This window comes from Lycium barbarum, chromosome 1 (assembly GCF_019175385.1).
Source record: "Lycium barbarum isolate Lr01 chromosome 1, ASM1917538v2, whole genome shotgun sequence".
NCBI lineage: Eukaryota > Viridiplantae > Streptophyta > Magnoliopsida > Solanales > Solanaceae > Lycium > Lycium barbarum.
The window spans coordinates 1,856,321-1,868,758 of NC_083337.1; the positions used below are offsets into that span (position 1 = coordinate 1,856,321).

Genomic DNA, 12,438 nt, shown 5'->3' on the forward strand with positions numbered 1-12,438 from the left:
TTAATCATGGTTAAGCATTAATAATTATAGTTAAAGAGAATGACATGTGTCATTTGTTTACTAATTGGGTGTAAACATCTGATGCGGGTAAGTTTTTACTCCTTTACTATACCATAAAATTCACTTTTACCCTCCATCGTACTTTACGTAGAAAAATATCTCCACCATTATTTAAATTGCTCAATTTTATCCTTTCTCCATTAAGCCTATTTAAGATGGAAGTCCAATCTAAAATTGCACCAATATTTTGTATAACTTTTGTGTTAATATCTTCATGGAGATTAATACAACTACTTATTGTATGATAGTGTATCGTTACAGCAAACAACAACAACATACCCAGTAAAATTTTATTAAGTGGGTTCTGATGAGGATAGATATAGGCGAATCTAAGATTTTTAGAATATGCGTTCACCACTAAAAAAGAAGTAAAAATGTGTTAGGTGAGAATTGTTTTCTAGGTAAATAACTCAACATTCAACCAAGTGTACCATTTCGCCTTCTCGTAGCATGGGTTCCAAGAAATAATATTATACCAGTCTTAAAAAATATATACATACAATACCTAGTTTTACGGAGAGATCATGAGCTCACGTGTCCCAATTTTTCTACCTAAAAATTAGAGTGTACGCAGACCTTACTCCTACTTTGGAAGGCAGGTGAGATTATATTGTTACTTTAGATTCAATGTGATATTATAATGTTACTTTAGATTCACTATTTTCTTATTATTACTTGTATCTTTTGTACTGTATGTCAAATGTTAATTATGTAATGATTATGCAGACCTTACCTACCTTGAAAGGCAGGTGATATTATATTGTTACTTTAGATTCAATATTTTCTTATTATTACTTGAATCTTATGTACTGTATGTTAAATGTTAATTATGTAATGATTGAAAGGATTCATTTTATGTAATAACCGGTTTGGCATAGGTACTGTGTAATCGTGTGGTTGCCAAACATTGTATAAGTTTGTGCTGATTTCTATGTGGCACTGATTAAGAGCCCGTTTGGAAATACGAATTATTCACTTTATTCTGGATTTTTTTTTTTACTTTTTTCCGGAATCAGCGTTTGCCCATGAAAATTTCAAATACAACTTGAAGTTTTATTCCGGAATTCCAAAAACAAGAAAAACTTGTTTTCAAAAAATTTCACTTTTTTCACAACCAAAACAACTACATTTCAACAAAAAATACAATTTCAAAAACTATGGCCAAACACAACTCCAACTCCAAAATTTCAAAAAAAGTGAATTTTTTTTTTATTTCTATGGCTAAACGCCTACTAAATCTCTTCAAACTAAAACCAAACATGGTTTACTTTTAGTGCTGATTCATTTTAATGTGGAGGTAAGTTATGGTAAAGCTCCAATTATTACACATTCTAGTAATATTTTATCATCTGAACATCAAACACGTAGCGGGGATAGCTCAGTTGGGAGAGCGTCAGACTGAAGATCTGAAGGTCACGTGTTCGATCCACGTTCACCGCACAAGTTTTTTTTGTTTGTCAACACCATACAGTAGTATGGCCATCATTTTACAAGATAGAACAATTAGTACATGTTCCTTATCAGCTAATCTCCTAGCAGAAAAATAAAGAAACAAAACAGATCGATAGTAAAACATACAGCTAGGAATAAATATTGTAAATCCTAGTTATTCATACATTTCTTGGAAATCCAATCTGACTTCTAAAATGGATCCATAAATAATCCAGGACTCAATCTAAACATGAGTGTACAAAACTCCATCTGATTAAGAGCTCCATCTCCATCCAAATCTCCTTCAGCCAACATGCAAACAAGCTCATCATCTCTCAATTCATGCAACCCCATCAAGATTGTGTTCCTCTTCAAGCTTTCAAATGTAATGAGCCCTACACTTACATCCATTAGCAAGCAAAAACCATGGCATAGTTCCTCCATGAACTTATCAACCCCTAATGTTTTAATCATTGAAGGAAAGCAATCTTCAAAACCAAAAGCGTCCTCATCATGAACAGCTGCCATGCATGGGAGGGCTTGTAATTACCTACGTACTCAGGGATAGAGTTAGGAATTTTGACAAGAAATTAGAAATAATGCAAGAATGTCACACCTGACGGAGTAAGGAATTAATTCTGATAGGGAAAAAAAGTCTCTCACTTGAGATCCGAGCGGAGTTGGAAATTCCGACAGGAGAAGTTAAAATAACGTAAAAATGTCACACCTAATGAGATTTGAGTGGAGTTGAATTGTGACAAGAGAAGTTGAAATAACACAAGAGCATCACACCTAAGATTTGAGGAGAGTTGGAAATTCTGATGACGGAAGTTAAAATAACGTAAAAATGTTACACCTTACAAGATTTGAGCGGAGTTGAATGAGTGAAGATAAAATAATGCAAAAATATCACACCTGACAAAGTTAGGAATTCCAACAAGGGAAGTTCAAATAATAATGCAAAAATGACACGCCTGCTTGAACCGCCTTTTACCACTACAATAGAAACTTCCCTATGTCAAAGAAATTCAATAATATATAGTCTCACACACAAAAAAAAAAAAATTGTTTTGGCCCTTAATTTTTTGCACAATAGACTATTCAATTGAACCCTCTTGACTAAAGGCCGGGAAAAAGAGTGAACGAAGAAAAGCTGGTAAAATAGTATAGCAAATGATAGACTTTGTTGGGTTAGCCTGAGGCTATAGGTACGGGAAGATGATCTGTATATATATACATATTATATGTACGTTATTATTATATGTACGTGTCAATATCTCTTTGGTTATAAACTTGTATAATATTGGTTCTCCTTCCTGGAAGTTGCATGTGAATGAGAGGAAACATATACCTTTTATAAATCTGTCTTATAATATAGTGTAGCTCGTTTTCTAGTGGGGTTTTTTTTTTTGCAATAAGTCATTCTCTTTTCCTGTTCCTGACGTAAAGATGTTTGTGGACTCTAGTAAAAGTTACTTTTTCATGTTTTAATTTATAAGACATAATTTCAATTTATGTGATATGATTTAAATCGGCACAATCCTATAAGTCTAAGCATGATGACAACACTTAGCTACCAGCCTTTGATAAAAAGACGAACGATTTGAACAGTTGGAAACTAAGGAGCCGTTTGGACATGGTTTGAAATCATGGTTTCAAATCATATTTGGACATGCAATTTGGATATCTTAAGTTGTATCTTCTCTTATAGACATAAAAATCCCACAAGTTGTGAAAACTATTAAAACATTCCCAATTTTTATACAATCTTACCAAATGAGCAAATCATAGTTCATAACAAAATTAATACGCTACTAGAAAGCCTTTATAAAAAATACAATATCAATTGATCAAACTTTAGTTCAATAAAATGAAAATTTAACATGAATAGTAATGAGGTTGAAGTTAATGAGGTTAAATAAAGGCCGGTGGAAGTTAATGAGGTTAGTAAATGGTTGGTGGAGTAATTGTTAAAAATATCTACCAACTTATGAGTCTCCTTTTACAAAATATAAACTTATGAGTCAAATTTTATATTTAAAATTTTTGAAACCATGAGATGAAATGCAGGTCTAAACGCTGACTTCATCTCATGATTTCAAACCGCATGTCCAAACGTATGCTAAACTCGAAGAATTTAATCTAATATCCGATCCAAAGCATAACATGCCTTTAGTATTAGAAAAAATATTTTTCAGGGTACGTGCAAAGTCTTCAATGAGTACCAGGAAATTGACCAAAGATTGCTTCACTTCGGCTTAGTTCAAGTTATTCCTTAGCAATTGTTCATCTTCCACTGCCCGAGGTCTCAAAAAAGAACGCGTTCTTTTGGATCTAAAACATGTCATGTCTCTAAGATTTTTTAAACAAAAGGAAATAATTTATCCAAGGGTTACTAGATACATTGCTCAGCTTAGAAATATCATCATATTATACTAAAAGTGAAAAATCTTATAATTAAAAGTCAGTTTACGAAAATAGTCTTTAAAAGCTAAATGATTAAATTAATTCTTATTTAAATTTTTTTATTAGTACAAGTTTAATTTTTCGTAGTACAAACACAACTTCTCGGCTGAATGATTTACAGATACCAATGAACATATTAAAAGGTGGTATCTTGTTAAATGATATCCTATTAATTGATATCTTAAAGGCTCTTCAACTCCTACACGAAAAACTTCTCAGCTGAATGATTACTATGAAGAGGGAATAAGTACACACCTTTCCGTCAACATGGCTACTTGGCTTTTAAGGGTATTTCCGTCATTTCGGCCTAAATAGAGCAATTTGATTGGATCAATTTTACTGTAGCTTAAGTTTACATTTTTGAGTGGCTTGACTAAAATGCCCTTTGCTTATGTCATATCCGTCGGCACACTCTTCCCCACAATTTTGTGCCCACAAAAAAGATGCTACAAAAGCTAAACTATTCACGAGGCCAATCTCTATCAGAATTGCACTTTATTGTCATTATAACTATTTGTAATTATTTTCAGTAGTACTCCCTCCATTCCAAAATAAGTGTCCTTTTAGGCTTTTTATTTTGTTTTAAAATAAATGACGTTTTAAGATTTCAAGAAAAAATTAGTCATATTCTTCCAAACTTACTCTTATTTATAATTAAGAATCATTAAATAACTTCTCTTTTTCTAAACATTAATTAGGGGTAAGTTGATAAAAACACTCCTAACTGTCTAGTAGCGAGCAATTTCTTAAGGGGTGTGCATGAGCTAAAAGAGACATTTATTTTGGAATGAAGGGAGTACTATTTTTATTTGAGTTTATGATAAATCATGCCAAGTAGAAGAAATTGTGGAGTTTTAACTCCATAATTCAGCCGTGCATTTATATCGTACATATTGGGAAAACATATCATATTGCAACTTATATTTTTCCGTTGAATAGTTTGTGATACTTATTCTACGGCTGTTTTAATATAACTCATATCATATGTATTTCATATGTATTGCTTGCTTGAATGGGACTCACGTGTCCAAAACTAGTATATGTAATAAGCAAAATGAAATCATGTTAATTAGTTGTAAAAAAATTACACCTAGTAATAACAAAAAGCACCCAAGCCTCAACCGAACACCATATGCTAACCAAAGGTTCTCCATTGATATTACTAACCTGCAATGATGCCATTTGCTTTTGCCACATCTCCTCCATCGACCTCATCCTGACCTCATAATCTGACCATCGGGACTCCAATTGATTTACATGCTCCTTTAGGGCAGCATTTTCCTTTTCCTTCTCTTCAAGGTTTGCCTCAGCCACCATAACCTGCCTTTCGAGGTCTTCTACAACAGAAGGTAAAATTTCTGCAGGCAAGTCCTGCTGAGATTTAAAAAAAAAAAAAAAAACTGAGCTTACTACAGAATCAATCTTGTCCTCATCAGTTTAGTTACTAATATTAGACTTCACTTTGAATGACAGCCACAAGCAGTTAGAAAAGGAGTTTGGGATCCATCGTTTACTCTTCACCTACTGTCATTTTTCTTTCCTTTTGGCTGCTACATAATTTAATTTTTGGGCTGCAGATTGGGCTATAGGATTAAGGTCTACACCAAAAAAGGGCCTTCCTATCCATTGAAAAAGACTAATTTTTTTTCCCACTTTTTTACGTTCTAATTTAAAGAATCAAACACTCAAAAATTTCAAGACTTAGTATTTCATATTCTTGAGAAAGGATAAAACATCAAGAAACATTTTTTTTTGTTTTTCATATAGGAAATGTAGCAGAAACACCTAAAATTGGATTTGCTTGTCTAAAAAAAGGGGGAAAATATACCTAAAACTGGCTTCACGCAACAGGCCACCAAATTCTTAAAGATATTAATCCTGAAGCAGATACTACAATTCTGAATGAAGAAAGAAGACAAGTTACAATAGAACTTAAGGAAAAACTTTTAGTAGAAAGATAAATCGTTTCATGCTAGGGACCATCTAGATTATAGAAGTTGCCGCAAGAGAGCTTGCACATAAAGATATTGATGACCCTCTACCAAACAAATTACCTTCACCTCCGAAGTCTTTCTGGCTGGTTTAACTTTCACCTCCGAAGTCTTTCTGGCTGGTTTAACTTTCACCTCCGAAGTCTTTCGGTCTTGATTTAACTTTTTCAAATTCTGCAGTTGGTTAAGATGACTCTGAGCCAACCAGCAACGAATAGCTGCAAGAAAAGAAAAGTTATACAGATAAATCCATATTTGAATTTCATAAATGTAGATGCCAAGAAAAAACTTTACCTGATTGTATCTGCACAACAGCCAGCAGCTGCTCATCATTTTCTTTGTTAGCAACTTTTCGTTTCGACTCCAGAGAAACCTTATACTGCCTTCTAGCAATTTCACCACGAACAACTACAAGAAAATATTTTGACATCATATCACCAAGAACAAAAAACAATCTTGGATTAAAAGTTCTAGAAAATTCCATGTCGTCGGTTACTTGAGGAACTTTCAGCAGTGCAAACATATTTCCACTAAAAAGGAAAGGAAGGAAGAAAAAAATGAGCGAAACGAGCTTGGATATGGAATCACTGGTTTCTCAAAAACTTGAAGTCATCTACTAAATAATTTTGAAACAAAATAAATCATACTCCCTCCATCCCAGACTCTCTTTCCTTTTTGGTTAGTCCCAAAAGAAATGACACTTTTCTATATTTAGCAACAATATAACTTAAAACTTCCCATTTTACCCTTAATGAGATGATTTCTAGCCACACAGATATTTATTGCTTATTTTGGACTACAAGTTTTAAAAGTGTCTCTTTCATTCTTAAACTCCGTGACTAGTCAAACACCTTAACATAAATTGGGACGGAGGAGCATACAAATAGAACTGGCCAGAGAAAATTTTGTTCATTAATATATACTTTGAAGGTTGAACAACATTGTAAGATACAAACTGCTGCAAAAAGTTTTGCCTTACATGATTGGAGTATGATCACTCCTCCTTCAAGCTCATGGAAGTGAAGACGAGCATGATGACCACTGTAGCACTTCTGCACCTCCAGATTGCCTAGCATAACTTGTTTCCTGACATCCTCCAGCACAGCAATCTACAAGTCGCCACGATAGAAGTTCAGAAAATCGATACACCAGGAAATTCATTCTTTAGTAACATGCACAACCATTGTCTCACTAGAAGCAGCAATCTACAAGTCGCCACGATAGAAGTTCAGAAAATCGATACACCAGGAAATTCATTCTTTAGTAACATGCACAACCATTGTCTCACTAGAAGTCCAAATTAGCCATACTTATCGTAGGAAAATTATTTAATTTTTACAACGGTGGTGTCGGGCCAGCTTGCGCACACCTCAACTAATTCCACGGCATACCTGCCACCTCCCACCAACAACAGGTACCGGTAACTCTGTCCACCAAGACTAGGACAGATGGGAACAAATCACTTAGTGTTTTCATCTTCGCTGGATTTGAACCCGAGAGCTCATGGTTCTCCTCCCACTTCATTGACCACTAGGCCACACCCTTGGGTAATTATTAGCATATTTTTCTTCATTTCTCATTATTCTAATAGCATGGGACTAATTGCAGAATGTTTTGAAGTCAAATGTGCTTCTTAAATCTGAGATTCTCTTCATGATGTAACTAAATCTTAAGAGACATTACAATTTTTATTTGCTTATATATTTATGATTAAATAAGCTACAACGGTGCATCTGTGTAAATGATATATGGCAATCAACTCGTAAAGAAAGAAAACATAGGTACACTTAAGAAACTAAGAAAAACCAACAAACATACCTGTCCTGCCCGGAAATATAACTTTGTATACCCAACTTGGTACATTTCGGGAAGGATATCAAACTGCCGCAGAATGGAAACTGACATGCTGAATGGATCTTTGCATTCATGGTTTTCTGGAAGAAGGACGCTGTACCTATATAACCACATCTGTATAAGCCACAAAGCATTCAAAAGAGAAACTTAGCAGCAAAGCGAGGAGCACATATTTCACCTTCTACAGAATTCTTGATGCGTCATCCTAGTAGGATACCCAGACCTAGAGATCCTAACAACCTCAAGAAGACCGTAGCTTCTGAGCTGCTCAAAGACGAGATCATTATTGTACATGCCAGGAACCTGCTTATTGTTCGGTTTTATGCAACAAATGAAGTGTGGCACAGTACTTTCCAACTGCTGCATCAATTTGAACATCTGATCCTGCAAGATTTTGATATAGGCAACATTAACTATTTTCCATAGCATCATAAAACAAATGGTTATTTTCTCAAATTTCAGTGGGTTCGGCAGGGAGGAAAACATTTTCCAGGAAATTTCCAATTTTCCCATGTTCGGTTGGTCAAAACTTTTGGAAAACATTTTCTCTAGGAAGACAAGTTCCATAAAAATGAGGAAATGACTTCCCTACTGGAAATAATGAATGCAAGTTCCACAAATGGTATTCCACATTGATTGTGTCCCCCTTCCCCCTCCCCCCAGCACACACCATGTTCACCCCCACCTACCTCCTGTAGCATTTGTCTAGATTATATACAAATACTTTTAGGATAATATTTTTCAATTACGTACCGAACACAAAACATAAGTAAGACATCTACTTATTTTTCCTGGAAAACATTTACCACCATGCTAAGTTTTATAAGAAATTAAAAAAATGAGATAACTACCTTAAATTTAGTAGCAAGTGTTTGCCTCTGACATATCAATATGGATTGATGGACTTGCTGTTTTCTTGCACTGATTAGCAAAAGAGGAGGCAAACAACTTGGGTAAGTCTTCACTACTTGATGAGAGTAGCTGAATAATGTCAAAATGCACTGTATCTCTATTCTTCTCCAAGAAGCCACTTGTGTCATAGATAACCTAAAAGATAAAACAACTTTACATTGGTCAAAACAGAAAAATCAAAGCGAGTAACAATATCAGAGATATTTGAAAGAAGCTTATTGATCTTTATTTGTTGAAACATCAATTATCGTCCTTGAGCAGGTTCTAATGTATTAGATACCAAACCTTATAATTGTTTCACAAGAGTCTCGGTTCAAGCAAGGAATTACCACCTCACGACTACAGAGATATCATACAGCACAAGTTCTGACGCCAAAAAGGATACATTTCTAAAAGAAACTGACCTCTCGAGCATAATGGCGAATGCCAAATTCTTCTTTATCTCCTCTGAAGCAAGGGTTAGCTTTCAGGTTCTGCTTAAGCTTATCGGCAAAGGTCAAGTCAGTCGCTTTATGAAAATTTGATTCTTCATCCAATAAAGATATTATCCCAACGGGTTTCTCAAGAAACGATATATTATGTGAAACTTGTCTACTGAATATGTTAGCATTTTCAGAGCTTCACTGCCGAGAAGAAGTGATGGGAATACCGGGGGAAGGGAATATGAGAAAGAACCTACAGGAGAAAACAAAACAAGATCATGTCTATGTTATGCTGAAGTACTGAAAGTGTAGTCTGAAGTGAAGAAATTTAGCACAGAGGATGAACAATCTTGAATGCAAAATGAGTGGAAGAAAAGAAACAAAAGGCAGAAATACCTTCTCAAAAAAATCCAAGCTCTCTTGATTATCTCGAAATTCTACTTTTGTCCACTCAATTCCATCCAATTCATATTCCTGAATTGCAATACATCGGCTTTGGTGTCAGTATCCAACATAAGCTGTAATAAATATCTACATGAGTCTGAATAAGCTCAGATATGCCACAAAAACAGAGAGAAATGTGTCGGACAATGATCTTTTTTTTTTTTAAGGCCCTAAACTATGTGCTTAGAATTTTCGCTCCAGTTCTCATTTGACAAGGAAAAACCTTCATTCATTATAACCAGCTGATTCAAAGTCGGCAAAAAAGTGAGTAGCTGAAAGGAATGAAGAAATAAGAACATTATCCCAAAAGAAAATGCATGAAGAAACAAGAAGTCAGTAACTACAAAAGCATGTTGATGTGCTTACTTCTTGCTCAAGTTTGAAAAGATGTCGGTTAAAATGCTGCTGGAGCCTCTCATTTCCATAGTTTATGCAAAATTGTTCAAAGCTATTTCTCTGGAAAGGAAAAATGGCAAGTGGGACAACAGATATACTTTTATGTTTTACAATAGTAACATCTTGAAAATCAGTTTACTTCAAATGATTCAAAACCATAAATATCTAAGATATTTATGATTCTACCAGTCTTCTCTTCACCCATTGCAAGAGATTTATTAATTTTATCCACTATCCAGTCAAACACGTTTGCATAGATGAACTTGGCCAATGCATCTCTTATATCAGTTGCCTGAATCAGAGTTAAAACCATCCCACCATTATGGTCTTAAGAGAAATGTAAGAGCGCCAAATTCATAATTCGCAAAAATAACGAACTTGATGGAGAAAATGACAACGGTCCCTTATGTTTGACATTAGGTTAAAATAGTCCCTTAAGTATGCACTTAACATTTTTTGTCCTTTAGGTTTGCCAAAAGTTAACACTTTTAGTCTCCGTCAAATATTTACCGAACATTGTTGACGGGAACAATGAAAAAAAGGAAAGTGTTACACCTCGTAGTCGTGTACGTGAAATCTATTGGGCGTTAGTTGGTTAAGTCTAGACGTGGCGCATTCATCTCATGGTTACGAGGGTTTGAGTTCATATAATAATCTATGGAAGACTCGGGGACCAAGCAAATCAAGAAAATTAAGTTTGTCGAAAAATTTGAAACAGAATTTTGAGTCAACTTTGGAGGGGCATATCTCCATGTATATTAGGAGTTTTAAGGTGTTTCAAAATCCTAAAATGAAGTTCGTCAAGTCTAGTTTATAATGCAACAAACCGCTCGTCAATAGGACATCGGAGTAGAGAATTATAGACGTTACAAACTGAACTGACAGAGCAGAAACAGGATCGCTACAGTACTGTAGCAGCACTGCCGCACTGCTACAGTGCAGCCGACCCCAGCCCTTATAAAAAGGGTTAAAACCCCATTTTTTTTCATCCAAAAACTCTCTGAAATGTTCCAGAAATTTCAGCAACTAAAGGGGTCTTGAATAGCACATAAAAGTAAGAATTTTGAGCAAAATTCCAAGCTACGGAATACTAATTGAAGTCCGGATAACTTGTAGTCACGATTACCATATCGTTTTGTGTTGGAGTGAACTTGGAAACAAGTGGATATTGAAGACCTTGTCACTTTAGTGAATATAAGGTATGAATCATTGAATCTTTTTCTTATTAACATTGATTAAGGAATAGTTACAAGAATAAGAGTTGTAGTTTGTTGTATTGATGTTGCCGGCTTTGAGATATACTTGATGTTGTAGTAACAGTTAAGTCATGAGACTTCGGCTTACGGGTCGGAGCCTGTCATACTCCTCGTCGGGGGTGTGACAAATTGGTATCAGAGCCAAGTTCAGTCCTAGGGATGTCCATGAGCCGTGTCCATTAGAGTCCTGGTTATCGATATGTCGTGCACCATATCTATAGCTAGGAGGCTACAGGACATTTAGGAAAACACTTTTCTTCATGATCTAGATCGTGCGATAGAGCCAAGTTAAGAATGCAGCTATCTAATTCTTCCGTGTTTAATTTGCAGCAATGCCTCCTCCGAGGAAGAAGAAAGTTAGCAGAATATTGGCCACTGTTGGGGAAGGCCCGAGCCGAGCACCGCCACCTGAGTTAGAGCATGGCAAGGCTCAGAGGGCTACCCCCTCGCATGCTACTCCTACTCCATCAGGTGTCGGGGAGCAAGATAGGGCTCCAGACCTTCCGGCTCCTCAGCCTCCAGCTCCTCACCCCGCTGCTACAGAACAGGACTTGCGAGACGCAGTCCAGTTATTGACTAGATTGGTGGCTGCCCAAACTCAGCGGCATGCTGGTCTTCCAGAAAGGGCTGTTAGTTCCCGTGTACGTGATTTTTATACCTTGGACCCTCCGGTGTTCACGGGGACAAACCCGAAGGATGACCCTCAGAATTTCATAGATCGAATGGGCCGCGCTTTAAGGGTAATGCATGCTTCTGACACAGAATCAGTGGAGCTAGCTTCTCATAGACTGTGGGACGTGGCCGCGGTATGGTATGAGTCTTGGCAGCAATCAAGAGGGCCGAACGCACCTCCAGTAGTATGGTCGGAATTTACCAGAGCCTTTCTGGATAATTATTTGCCAGCTAAAGTTCGTAGAGCTAGAGCTGATAAATTTCTATTGCTTCGCCAGAATAATATGAGTGTTCGGGAATATAGTTTGAAGTTTAATTCCTTGGCCAGATACGCCCCGGCGATGGTAGCTGAGATGGAAGACAGGGTACATCATTTTGTGACGGGACTTGGGCTTCACTTGATTAAGGATTGTATGACGGCTTCATTACAGAGTGGTATGGATATTGCTCGTATTCAGGCGTATGCCCAAAATTTGGAGGACCGTGAACGACGACAGCGGACTGAGCAAGAATCGAGAAGGGGCAGTCATAAGC

The 12,438-nt window shown here is 36.1% G+C and overlaps 1 protein-coding gene and 1 non-coding gene across 4 annotated transcripts; one reads left to right on the top strand and one right to left on the bottom strand.

Moving 5' to 3' along the window:
- The first annotated feature begins 1,427 nt into the window (after window positions 1-1,427).
- TRNAF-GAA (transfer RNA phenylalanine (anticodon GAA)) lies at window positions 1,428-1,500 on the top strand. The gene has a single exon. It is a non-coding gene; the product is annotated as a tRNA-Phe (tRNA).
- Window positions 1,492-8,182, bottom strand: LOC132628632 (myosin-2-like). Of its 3 annotated transcripts, none has more exons than XM_060344402.1 (7): window positions 7,981-8,182; window positions 7,767-7,902; window positions 6,928-7,057; window positions 6,243-6,356; window positions 6,012-6,166; window positions 5,125-5,328; window positions 1,492-2,041 (listed from the first exon to the last, which is right to left on the bottom strand). In XM_060344402.1, the coding sequence occupies exons 1-7, from the start codon at window positions 8,178-8,180 to the stop codon at window positions 2,003-2,005; spliced, it is 978 nt and encodes a 325-aa protein (XP_060200385.1). In that variant the 5' UTR covers window positions 8,181-8,182; the 3' UTR covers window positions 1,492-2,002. The 3 variants fall into 3 exon arrangements, with proteins under 3 accessions (XP_060200385.1, XP_060200380.1, XP_060200389.1); XM_060344397.1 differs by having other exon boundaries at window positions 5,125-5,331; XM_060344406.1 differs by lacking the exon at window positions 1,492-2,041 and adding an exon at window positions 5,786-5,855 and having other exon boundaries at window positions 5,131-5,331.
- Between the last annotated feature and the right edge of the window lie 4,256 nt (window positions 8,183-12,438).